This window comes from Saccostrea echinata, unplaced genomic scaffold, assembly GCF_033153115.1.
Source record: "Saccostrea echinata isolate AGI-Se365-2 ecotype Australia unplaced genomic scaffold, CSIRO_AGI_Sech_v1 ptg000012l, whole genome shotgun sequence".
Classification (NCBI taxonomy): domain Eukaryota; kingdom Metazoa; phylum Mollusca; class Bivalvia; order Ostreida; family Ostreidae; genus Saccostrea; species Saccostrea echinata.
Window position 1 is genome coordinate 2,754,090 of NW_026889761.1, and position 13,621 is coordinate 2,767,710.

The 13,621-nt window shown below is 34.5% G+C and overlaps 1 protein-coding gene across 4 annotated transcripts in view; it reads right to left on the reverse strand.

The window, feature by feature from the left end:
* The window catches only part of LOC133185179 (uncharacterized), a 54,033-nt gene that overhangs the window by 31,113 nt on the left and 9,299 nt on the right, over window positions 1–13,621 (reverse strand). For all 4 annotated transcript variants that reach the window (XM_061320253.1, XM_061320251.1, XM_061320252.1 and 1 more), the window contains exons 3-4: window positions 11,571–11,681; window positions 4,683–4,863 (exon numbers count right to left, since the gene is read on the reverse strand). In XM_061320253.1, coding sequence (XP_061176237.1) covers window positions 4,683–4,863; window positions 11,571–11,681 — 292 coding nt within the window. The remainder of the gene's footprint in view (window positions 1–4,682; window positions 4,864–11,570; window positions 11,682–13,621) is intronic.

A 13,621-nucleotide genomic window follows, 5' to 3' on the forward strand; every position in this document is an offset into this window, starting at 1 on the left:
AAAAAAATCTCCAGTTCTGCAGCAAGGTTACTCATGAATACACAAGGTCACAAGAATTTGTATCTCGATCTTCATATATTTACTATAACTCAATAATGAAAAAACACCCAAAATATAACTTTTTAAAAATTGTTTCTCTTTTAACTCATCTTACAAAACATAAAGATCATGCACTACAAGCTACTATTTTCTAATTATTAATTTTGATCATTTTTTTGTTAATCACATACATAGACATCATTTTGATACTAATTTGATGTAAAAAAAAAAAAAAAATCAATTGATAAAACAGATAAAAAATTCCTTCAGCTTCTATATCTGATAAAGTCAATGGTTTTATTCCCAGTCTGTTTCCCCTAAGGTTTAAATCCACTCTCTTCAACAAAGTGATAAAACCATCACACCACCTATACATATAAGTACTTATGGATTTCATAAATAATCCAGATCATACTGTTATCTTCTACTTTCTGCTTCAGTGACTTATAAAGCCCTGCTGGGAGCCTGGTGATTCCAGGACCAACTAAAACCCTCATAAACTGACCATCAGCTGACAGAATAGTAGGGAACTGGTCCTTGACCTCCCCCCTCTAGAATCATAAAGCGTTCATATTCCTGACAGTATCTCTAGAGTTTAATTATCGTCAATCATTAACCTATTGATTAAATCAAAGACACAAAGCTAACAGTTCACCTTCTTACCCTTATGACTAATACCAATTTGTGGTTGTGTTTAATGTATATGACTGCTATACATGTCTAATTTCACTCATAGTCAGAAAACAGCTCCATCAGGTGAATATCTTACATTTGTGACCACCGCTCCAGGAGGGTAGGGGTCCACCCGGACTTGGATCTGAACAACCTTCAAATGACGGTGAACTGGTGCTCAACAACCTTCAAATGACAGTCAACTGGTGCTCAACAACCTTCAAATGACGGTCAACCGGTGCTCAACAACCTTCAAATGATGGTCAACTGGGTGCTTAACAACCCTCAAATGATGGTCAACTGGTTGCTTAACAACCTTCAAATGATGGTCAACTGGTGCTCAATAACCCTCAAATGATGGTCAACTGGTTGCTTAACAACCTTCAAATAATGGTCAACTGGTGCTCAACAACCCTCAAATGATGGTCAACTGGTGCTCAACAACCTTCAAATGATGGTCAACTGGATGTTTAACAACCCTCAAATGATGAACAACTGGGTGCTTAACAACCCTCAAATGATGGTCAACTGGATGCTTAACATCCCTCAAATGATGGTCAACTGAATGCTTAACAACCTTCAAATGATGATCAACTTGATGCTTAACAGCCCTAAAATGATGGTCAACTGGATGCTAATAACAACCCTCAAATGATGATCAAACAACCCTCAAATGATGATCAACTGGATGCTTAACAACCCTCAAATGATGATCAACTGAATGTTTAAAAACCTTAAAATGATGACCAACTGAATGCTTAACAACCCTAAAATGATGATCAACTGAATGCTTAACAACCCTCAAATGATAATCAACTGGATGCATAACAACCCTCAAATGAAGCACAGTTCAACACAGCCATCACACAATTTATGATTAACTTCTCAGACTAAAATTTGTTTCCTGATTAATGATCATGGCTGCTACCAGATGGACCAGGGAATTCACTTTGAGGGTCATTTTATGTATTGAAATCAACGAAACTTCTAAAATGTCACAGCACCCAAACACTGATATATTGTATGTGAAATACTGTAAAAGACCCTGACTTAGTAGCACCACATAAAAAATTACACAAAGCTTCTCTTGCAAATTTCTATAAACATGATAAAGATGAGGTACAAAAGGAGAAATTTGTAATCCCCCCTCCCCATCAATAATAATTAAAATACGTCAGTATAAAGAGCCTATTCTGACTTTGCTCCTACAATACAAATTAATCCTTTATTTGGGAATGACTTTTAGTCAGTATAAAGAGCCTATTCTAACTTTGTGCCTACAATACAAATTTATCCTATATTTGGGTATGACTTTTGGTCATGGAATTAAGATGTTAATGATGAAAGGAAATTAAAAACCTTAGGGGGGGGGGGGGGGGGGGACATCCAGTATAATGTTACACAGGCATGTCACCTAGTGTGTTTATAAAAACTATGTTCGGAGATATTCCTTCCCAGAATGTTCCCACAGCACGATATCTCTGTATCCTCAAATTGTGATGGATACCAGGTAACTGGGGACTAGTTAATGGGCTATGACTCACAAACACACACACAGTGACAAAGGGCTTTAGCAAATCCAAAGAAATACAATAAACTTCATCACTGTCAAAAGTATCAGCCCAATACAATAGGTAATGTCCTTGTACTGCCAATACTACACATGAAAACTTCAAACTCAAGGTGAGAATTTGAACTGGATGCCTATATACCCCGTGGTGCATTTTACCCCCTTTAAGTTCTTTCTTACAATGGTTAGAATCAGACTAGAGATTAAGATATACACCAGATATTACATAACCCACACAGAGATTTAAGGAATTCTACCCTCTGTAGATGACCTAGTTTCCTTTAGTTACCTTTATCTACTGACATGATAGGGCATACGATCTTCATCCTTTGACACAAACTTAGAGGGTTCTAATTTTTAACAGTGGTGGAATTTACATTTTATATTTATAATATATAAAATTCCCAACTTAGAGGATATTGGGCATTTAAAACCACAGCTTTGAAAATCATTAAAGGTAAAATTCAGGACAATCTGGAACTTCCTAAGCCCACTTATCTATTAATAGCTAGGGGAAAACCCAAAATTTCTTACTCAGGATCCTCAGAGAAAACATGTGACTATAAGATAAGGATTATATTACAATGTTATGTCACGACCTTTGGAGGCAACCATCTGTTCAGCCTGCTGAACTTTGGGGTCTACAAAGTTTAAGGATCAATCCTGCTGTGGTTGGCACACATGCCTGTGGTCTGACCTCGATATACCTGTTTCTCACCTGAAATCTCTAATCCAAGTGTTGTACTATTAAAGTCTATGTAAGTTCAGGGCCAGAGAGGACTAGATTAAGCAATACATTAAACATTACACAGCATTTAAACAAGAGCATTCTTTATAGAGGACTAATATGACAAATATTTGTGATGACTGTACAATGCCTGGTTGGGATAGTGCTGATTTTAATCCATTAGAGGCCGTATATGGTGATTAACATTGGCCACTATGTATAATGTGACAGGGTGTCTCAGTCATTTCCAAGATTAGTTGTTAGTCAGAGACTGGTGTAAAATGGCTCTATGGATCAGTCTTGATTTAGTCTGCATATATACAGCATGAAGAATTTTAATCATTTCTCTATTTTTGTAGATTGTGTCACCACATAATTAAGCTATGGATATTAATTTTATCAGCATTTCACCCAGTAATGACCTTATTATCAATGGTATAAAACCAATAAGAAAATCAGTGGTGTTTTCCCACAATTCTGTTTTCCATCACAAATTACCTGTGGGACTCTGATAAAACAAAAATATTACAACAAATAAAGTTAGAAAATAATGATGAAGACATGTGACAAAATTCAGGGCACACAAGGTCATCTTAACCCCAGAAAAACAATGTATGAAGTTAACAATGAATACATCGTGACTGTGTTTAATTAAACTGCTCCAAAACAATCTGAGTGACTCATGCTCATTAAAATTTATGTCAAGGAATGTGTTGCTGCAGTCAACGGATAATCACTTTTCTTCTTACACAAAATAGTAATATAATAACTTTTTAAAAGAAATTTAATGATTGAATTTTCTTTATATTTAATATCTCGTAAATTCTTTGAAGGATTACTTCAAAAGAAAATCAAAGTTCAGATCATCAAGAATTACAAAACAATTGACTAATTAATAAAAGTTTGCAGCATGAACTGAAACACATATTTATTTTATTTTATTGTTTGGTTTTTTTTTTGGTTTGTTTTTGTTTTTTTTTTTTGTTTTTTTGTTGTTGCCTATTTCAATAATAACTGGTAATTTAGAATTTTTTTTAACCAAACATTTAGATGAATTCACATAATTAGATATTTTTATAAAAGTCACTTTTCAGTATCTATACCCTACCCATTCTCACTTCAAATCTTTAATCTTTAAATCTTAGATCCATCTTTGTAATCCTTAATTTTATAGCAACAATGAAATTCCTTACTATATCTTAGATCCACCTATGAAATTCTTTAATATCTTAGATCCACCTATGAAATTATTTAATATCCTAGATCCACCTATGAAATTCTTTAATATCTTAGATCCACCTATCAAATCCTTAATCTTAGATCCACCTATGGAATTCCTTACTGATCTTACATCCTATGAAATCCTAACAAACTCTGCCCCTTTCCCGACACTTTAAGACTGTGCACCATGCTATATTGTGAGTACTGTTTTGAAACTGTGCAAGTTTTAAGCTAAAAAGGGAGACTGAGCGGAAAACAGGTCTCTCTTCTAAATATAAAATACCTGTATATCTTTTACAGCTTCACAAAGTTAAAACAGTAATTACATATGAATATTTGTGAAACCACCACATCTGAGTCCTTGACTTTATATGTAGAGTTTTTAGATCCACACCTCTGAGTCCTTGCCTTTGTAAGAAGAGTTTTTGGATCCACACCTACAAGTCTTCTTACCTTTGAGGAGGGATACACTGTTAAAAGTTGTACACATGACTAGTTTCCGCAGTAGAATAGACAGGAAGTTGTCTGGCGTTAGGAGTTCCGGAGACTCGGTACACTGGTCGTACACTATCACATCCGAGTACTCCTCAAGGTCAATATGGCAGGTCTGGGTCACAAGGTCTCTGATGTGAACCTGAAATAAATTAACACTGAAGTTAGGGTATAGAGCAAGTAATTAAAATCCCTTAAATCTGTTTTGTTCTTGGCCAAATTAAATTTAAATTTTCCTTGACTTCAACAGGCATATATTTCAAACTGTCCATAATTATGAAAAACAGTAGTTTTTCTTATTTGCACAGATATATTTAACACACTAGATATATAATAAACAATATTTTCATAATTGCCAACTAACCAGAAAAAAACTGGTTCTCTGAGTATCATGCCATACGATATACTATATGATAATCTCAGAGACACACTAAAAATGTAAGATTTGTCCATCAGCAGCACAGAATCTTTTTTTACAATGACACATGAATAACATGAGATGCTGATAGACTGAGTCTAGGTGTTTGATTTTAAAATTGTCCAAATATCCTAAACAATAAGCATGCCACACTTACAAATACATGTGTTACATCTGACTTCAGAATATAATTAAATGTCGCATTCCGTAAAAGAATTTATCATTGGAGCGTGTCCCTCCTACATTCCATTGAGGAAAAATGTCATAACTAATTATGAATCAAAATCATGTGGTAGTGTACAGCTACACAGTTCTGAATCAGATTCTTTGTCAGGTAACTATCTCAGCTAGACACCTGTTTACACCTGAAGCAGTGAGTCTTTTATCTCTCACCTGGTATTCAATATAATACAATTAAAAATGAAGCACAACAGGAATAAAAACAAAGGAAGGAATGAGAAATATATACATCAATAGATATTTCACCTGTCCTAGGTTACAACGATTGTTGTTGAAGGGTCGATCAATGTATTACCTCAGACAATATCAGCTGATTCTTAGTGTAATATTTCAGCTGACCTCTGCATCCCGATGTTTGGATTATAGCACGAGGCTGACAAGCCGAGTCCTGACATTGGGATTATAACACCAGTACAATCATACAGGATATACACAAACCATAACAGTGGCTTCCTCATTGATAGAGGTCAACATATGTCACTCTGTCATTGATACCAGACACTTATAATACAAGCTGTTTCTGTGTGTAGGCTTTTATTTATTTTGCATCAATGCAGTTAAACCTACAATTTATTCAATGTATACATATACAGAATGAAAGAAAAAGTGAGCAAGCTCACATACCCCACGCTTCCCCAAAACTCGACAATGCAACACGTAATGAATGGCACAGTGCATTTTAAATACACAGTATAATTCAAAAAAGGGGCATTACTTGCAAAAAATCATCACATCAAAACTTCTTGCATATAAGGACATTCAAATCTTTGTATGTAATTTAACTGGGCTGAAGTTTCTAGATAAATAATGGAATCAAAATTTCTTGGTAATATACAAATCTATACATTATTCTGAAATACCTACAAAGTTTCAGGAAATTCAGTGCCGGAATTATGCTGACAAACTGTTATTTAAATTCCTCAGTGATTTCGATTTGTTAATGAGTGTAAGTCCATGTCCAACACATGACAGTTTACACATTTTAATAATTGATGGAAACAAAATTATGATGTAGTCATATGAATCTGTTTATATACTGTACTTATGAAATTATTTAAGGCAAAGCACACCAATTTGAAGGGGGGGGGGGGGGGGGGGGGGAGAGAACTATCGAAGATGGTGTGTGTGTGAGTGTGTGTTTGTGTTAAACCATTAATATTTTGATCTCAAAATCAATAGGGGTCTTTTAAGGTCATAAAATATTTCACATAGAATTTCATTATAAAAAGCTGATTCCAGTGGAGTTTCTTATTACCTAGCTGGAAAGTTTCTTCAATAAAAGGCAAAACTCTTAAGGCAAAAATAATGGAATCGGAATTTCCTGGTAATATGCACATCTACACACTGTGTACTAAATATCTGCAAAGTTTGTCCAAATTCTGTGCAGCAGTTTAAGAGGAGTTGTGCTGACAAACTGTTCATCTCTATATTCAAGATATGGCCAAAAACCTAAGTTGAAAAGTGCCGAAATTCCCAGAAAAAATAATGGAATCAGAATTTCCTGGTAATATGCACATCTACACACTGTGTACTAAATATCTGCAGAGATTGACCAAATTCTGTGCAGCGGTTTAAGAGGAGTTGCGCTGACAAACTGTTCATCTTTATATTGAAGATATGGCCAAAAATCTAAGTTGAAAAGTGCCGAAATTCCCAGAAAATATAAAGGAATCGGAATTTCCTGGTAATATGCACATCTATACATTGTGTGCTAAATATCTGCAAAGTTTGACGAAATTCTATGCAGCGGTTTAATAGGAGTTGTGCTGACAAACTGTTCACCTCTATATTCAAGATATGGCCAAAAACCTAAGTTGAAAAGTGCCGAAATTCCCAGAAAAATACGGAATCGGAATTTCCTGGTAATATGCACATCTACACACTGTGTACTAAATATCTGCAAAGTTTGACCAAATTCTGTGCAGCGGTTTAAGAGGAGTTGCGCTGACAAACTCTTCATCTCTATATTCAAGATATGGCCCAAAATCTAAGTTGAAAAGTGCTGAAATTCCCAGAAAAATAATGGAATCGGAATTTCCTGGTAATATGCACATCTACACATTGTGTCCTAAATATCTGCAAAGTTTGACGAAATTCTGTGCAGCGGTTTAAGAGGAGTTGTGCTGACAAACTGTTCATCTTTATATTGAAGATATGGCCAAAAATCTAAGTTGAAAAGTGCCGAAATTCCAAGAAAATATAAAGGAATCGGAATTTCCTGGTAATATGCACATCTATACATTGTGTGCTAAATATCTGCAAAGTTTGACGAAATTCTGTGCAGCGGTTTATGAGGAGTTGCGCTGATAAACTGTTCATCTCCATATTCAAGATATGGCCAAAAATCTAAGTTGAAAAGTGCCGAAATTCCCAGAAAAAATAAAGGAATCGAAATTTCCTGGTAATATGCACATCTACACATTGTGTCCTAAATATCTGCAAAGTTTGACGAAATTCTGTGCAGCGGTTTATGAGGAGTTGCGCTGACAAAAAAACAGGACTGACGGACTGACTGACTGACTGACTGACTGACACACTGACTGACTGACTGACTGACGGACGGGTCAAAAACATTATACCTCACGCAACTTGTTGCGTGGGGTATAACTAGGAACACTGCTGATTAATGTGTGGTGCTAGAGTGATGATGACAAATACGTCACTCTATTAAGTGTCCTGACCTTAACCTTGAGTTTACAGTAGCTAACATGTGCCTAATATATCTAGAGGAAGGTTTACAGTACATATGAGACAATCACCTGTCAAAACAACCGGTTACATAACGATTTATGTAGCTTGGCTTCCTCCAGGAAGCTGGCTGATTCAGATTCAGACTAAATCTGGACAGCATTGTACTAACATGTTTGTAATAATTCCTAATTTGTTACTCACAAAGGAATATTATAAATTATCCTGTATGATAATATGGCCAATAGGCCTTAAAGGTCACCCCAAATAAATGAACCAGTCATAGGGTCTGCCACCCTTGAGGAGAAATTTTTAAAAAGACTATTTTTTCCTCACATTACCATTTAAAACTTCATCTCCCTATTGTGGCCCAATCCTAGCCAGCTACTGAATCTACTCACAAATATGAAAATTTCACAATTTGATACAGCTCTGAGACCCAGGAGCTAGTACTAGCTGTTCCTGTCCTATACACAAAGTAAAATTTCAAATATCTTACAACTTAACACTTATTGAACCAGGGATCAAGTACCCTCAGACCAATCATTTTTCCTCAAACCATGAAAATTTGTCCCTTAGAAATTATGTGATTTTACAGTATCTAAATGAATTTCCCCCATTTTATTTACATGACAACTTCCTGAACTATGTTTCTCCTCCTACTGTGAACTTGTCAGAAAAAATCCAAGGATTTAAAGAAGAAAATCCAAAGTTCAAAGACTTAAGAAGACAACACAATTTAAGTCTCAGCAGTTCTATCGATTTTTGCCTCTTAATTGTGATTCAATTTTAAAAATCTGTTTCCTCCAAGAAAACAATAGCTATTAACTGGTGAATCATCACTAGTAAAAAACAACTAGGGCAGTGTACTCAGCGTTAACTCACAGAAATCCAATCGTCTTGGAGCAAGTGAAGAAAACCAAACTCTCAGGAAGCATTTGTCACCATTCTCACGGAATATTCCTTCACATAGACAAAGCTGTGTTTTTGATGTTGCTGATTTCATTTCACTGAATCATTAGAATGGATGAATTTTATTTTAATTCTGCAGTAAAATTTTTCTGTAATCAGCTAACAAATGCTTCGAGCTTTAGGATGGTAACGGCTTGCAAATAATGTAATTTCTTGAATTAAATATTTCGTAAGTTTAACCTACAACTTGATTATGGACAAAGTCAATTCTATTTAATTAAATCTTCTGCAGTCTTAGGATAAGATTCTGTAATTAAACCCATGCACAGACAAACAATACTTTAAAGTCCTTCAGGAGACAGGAATATGAGAACTGCCTATAAGGGTATATATCTTAAACTTCATCACAAAATGATATATGAAGTTAAGTAGGGGTTGTGATTATATATGACTGATGTTAAGTAGGGGTTGTGATTATATATAACTAATTAACAAGGATTAAAATGGATTACCTGCCAGAATCATAATCACACCACCTTAATTAGACAGGTAGAACTTGAGGGATTTGACACTTATCTATGAGGGGCACCTACTTCTCTGTATGTTACAGTTAGTACCTTTAAATCAATGTTTTACTTTGAGTTGTCTATAGAGTCCAATTCCTTCTGCAAACCAGGTTATATATAAAATCCATCACTAAAAAGTTCACAATTTCATTTCAACTTCTATCAATTGAAAATATTGAATTTAACTTAAACTTCAACATTAACATCTCCCGCTGTCCCCATGCAGATGGAATTGTTCCAGTAGTTAAATAATACTTCCCAAGGCATCAAAACAATAGTTCAGAAATATTTAGTGGTGTATAGCACCTAGGTCACATAGGAACACTCCGAGTAAAGTAAAACAGTTAATCATATAAGAATCATAAATCTCACACAGAAATCAACAGGTAATCTGTGGAGCTGATCAACTTGGATCTTTATGCATAGGCCTCTGTGGGTCAAATCGGTTCTTGTTTACAGTTTTACACGAAAGTATGATATACTGGACTGATATAAAGAACTATTTGTGTCGGTGTGACAGGTTACTGGGGTCATGACCCCTGAGGTAGTCAGACACTGATCCCCTCTGAATCATAAGCACATTGTGCATAACCTCATACAGACATATATGTCATGCTTAGACTTTGTTTATACCCAAAGTTTGTCCAGGATTTAAATCCCATTTAAAAAACAAATCTCCCATCCTGACTTCCTCCCTTCCTGTAAAACTTATTGCTTAATATCCTGAACTTTTGTTTCTTCATTGTAATTTGCGTAATCAGTAACTTTGAAATCTCATTCATCAAGCCAAGAAACTGCTCGAAGCATTAGGTACACAGAGAAATGATTCATTTCACGTCAAGGGGGTATGAAGTTCTCTAATAGTAAAGTGATAATCCTTTGACTTTTAAGACCAAGAGAATAAAAAATTTAAATTGATAGTACCCACAATTAGAAGTCACAGGTAAACATATATATTTTTCACAATGTAATATCTCTTTCTGATCAAACTGAACATCATTAATTATTGTGATAACTTACTATAATAGTAATCTACCCTTTTCTTCAAGGTACTGTCTGTGTTTACAATTGTACATGTACATTAATTAATTCAAAGTTTACATCATTGCACTATTTTGCACTTGTAAATATTTGTTAGTTAAATATTAACTTCGTGATTATGAATATTAAGCATAATTTAGTTTATTTCACAAGAGGCCCATTGGCCACAATGCTCAACTGAGTCACTATTGGCTTTGCTTTTTTTTCATCAGCACGTTTTTTCCTATGTAAAACTTTGACCACCAATTGTAGCCTCACCCTACCCATTAAGAGTCATGAATTGCTTAAACTCTTATCTACACTACTGAATACTTTCATATCAATATGACTAATCATGCCTTTGTTGATCTTGAAAAGAAGATATTTTAAAGATTTTTTTCTATATTCCTATGTAAAACTTTGAACACCTATTGTGGCCCCACCCTATCCCCATGGGTCGTGGTTTGAACAAACTATAATCTACACTTCCTGGGGAGTAAATATGACTAGTCATGCTTTTACTGTTCTTAAGAAGAAGATTATTTCAGATTTTTTCCTACATATTCCTTTGCAAAACTTTGATTGCCCATTGTGACCCATCCTTAGCCCCTGGGTGTCATGGTTTGAAGAAACTTGAATCTACACTATGTAATGAAGCTTTCACACAGGTTTCAACTTTTCTGGCCCAGTGGTTCTTAAGATGAAGATTTAAAAAAAATCCTATGTACTCCCTTGTAAAACTTTAATCACCTAATGTGGCTCCAACCTACCCCCAGTGGTCATGAATTAAAAAAAAAATTGAATCCACACTATGTAATGAAGCTTTTACATACATTAAGCTTTTCTTGCCCAGTGGTTCTTGAGAAGAAAATTTTTGAGAGATGGGATTAATTTTCCAAAATTCTTAATTATCTCCCCTTGAGAGGGTTTGGTCCTTCACTTATAAGTTAATTTGGAAGCTCTTAAATTTCATTCCTTAAATTGATCAACAGTTGAAAACTTTACCTTGTCCAGTTGAAGTCGCCGTTTTACAAGTTTTGAGCAGCAGAGATTTACAGACTGTTGAATACGTGAATCGTTGTACTCCAGAAATGACCGACTGTCAATGAGCAATATCTGCAACAACAACAAATTTCAACCATTATTCAGTAATTCAAATTTCTTTTTCTCTGTATTATAATAAATGTTTCTTCATTCAGGAAAAATGATGTTAATTTGAACTACTTCCCTCAAGTTCTCTGAATACATTAGAAGATTCTTATGATTTTGTCATCAAGATTTCGATGTATTGTAAAGATACTATATTTTATTACATTTCGCAATTTTGTCTTTTAACCTTTAATATGCTTTTATGTTGAATTAAAAGTTGGAATATAAAGTTGAACTGAAGTTGAATGGACTAATCACTCCATGTCCCAGAAATCAAATATGATAACTGACCATTTGTTCTAGCTCTGTACTATGACACTAATACGGTTATGACAAATTCGTAATCCCAGAGTCATGAAACTTATGAATACACCCCAGAAATCTAATCAAGCTATGCTTTATGGTCTTATTGTGGTACCAAAGGATCAACCAGATTCTGGTTGCTAGGTGATAAGAGGGAATATGCTGATTTTATTGGACAATTAATATGATTGGTCAATAGGAGCTGTTGACTTAATTACCACTGAGTTCCTTGTACACAGTTAACAGGGCTTTGCTAATTTCCATGACAAATAAAGAAAGAAATCCTGTTTGGTAATTAATGGGGACTTGAAGGAGATGATCTCAATGCAGGTTATGACACTCATCAAATTCCGTCAGGTTTTCTTACAGTCTGATAGGACATTATATTCTGTTGTGGAGACTGAAAAACTCAGGTTCAACTTAATACACAAACATTTATTTAGTTACTTAATTTATTGAGACACATAAACCATCTTTAGTTCTCTTTTTATATAACTATATGTATATTTGTGAATTAATTTATTGAGTATCCTGAAATCAAAGACACCATTGAGAATGTTATTTTTGGCACCAGGAATCGTCCACAATTAGATGCACTTCCTGAAAACACTTCTCTGATAAGAACACACAGAAATCACTGACTTTGTACAACATTAAAATAATGACTCCTATGTGTTATTCCAATCACAGATAACACATAGGATCTTTATAATTTACTTGACCACATAAGATATATCCGGGATGTTCTGTATATGATATATGGGATGGGGAGTTCTCTTATTATATATCCCACAACTATTTTATGAATTGCTTCCTGAATCAACTACAGATACAGGGCCAAAACCAACCTGAGCTCACTGCTGGATGCAATATTGATGATGTGATCATTTTATGTAGGACTCATCAACAATGAAATTCAGTGAATCTCTGTTTGTATATAAACTTGTAATTTTTTTTCTTACCAATCAAATGTTCATCAATGATTAATATACAGTTGAACTTTGGTATCTGGAACACAGATATCTCAAATTCCATGAATATGTCGAAGTGAATTTGGAAGTCCTAAGCACTTTATCTTAAGTATTTTACCCTCAATATCTCGAAACCCTCGGATATCTCAAAGTTTTTTTCTCGGTCCCATCGAGTTTGAGATAACGAGGTTTGACTGTGTATGGATAATGAATCAACTTTTTAAAATTACAAAAGTCTATAGGTTCCCTCCACGGACTGTTTATAATGTCAAAATGACCACCACAAACAGTAACTATGTGTTTACAAAAAGGTTTGTCATGAACGTAGAACCAACACCCTTTTTTTTTTAATCAACCACTTCATTTCCGCACATTTGACCTTATGTGCATGCAGATTACAAAACACTTTCATTCATGTCAATTTTTTTTTAATAAAGTGTATATTGAATCTGTACAGGTCTAGATGTTGCATGATTGTTTTTTTTATGTTGTTTTTTTTTTTTTTTTGGAAGAGCTAATTCTGATCTACATTATTTTTTGCATCAGTTATTGTTAGTACTATTAGTATGCACTCTTAGATAAACAAATTGAAACATCTTGAAAACACATGATGAATGAAAGCTAGCTGTTCAT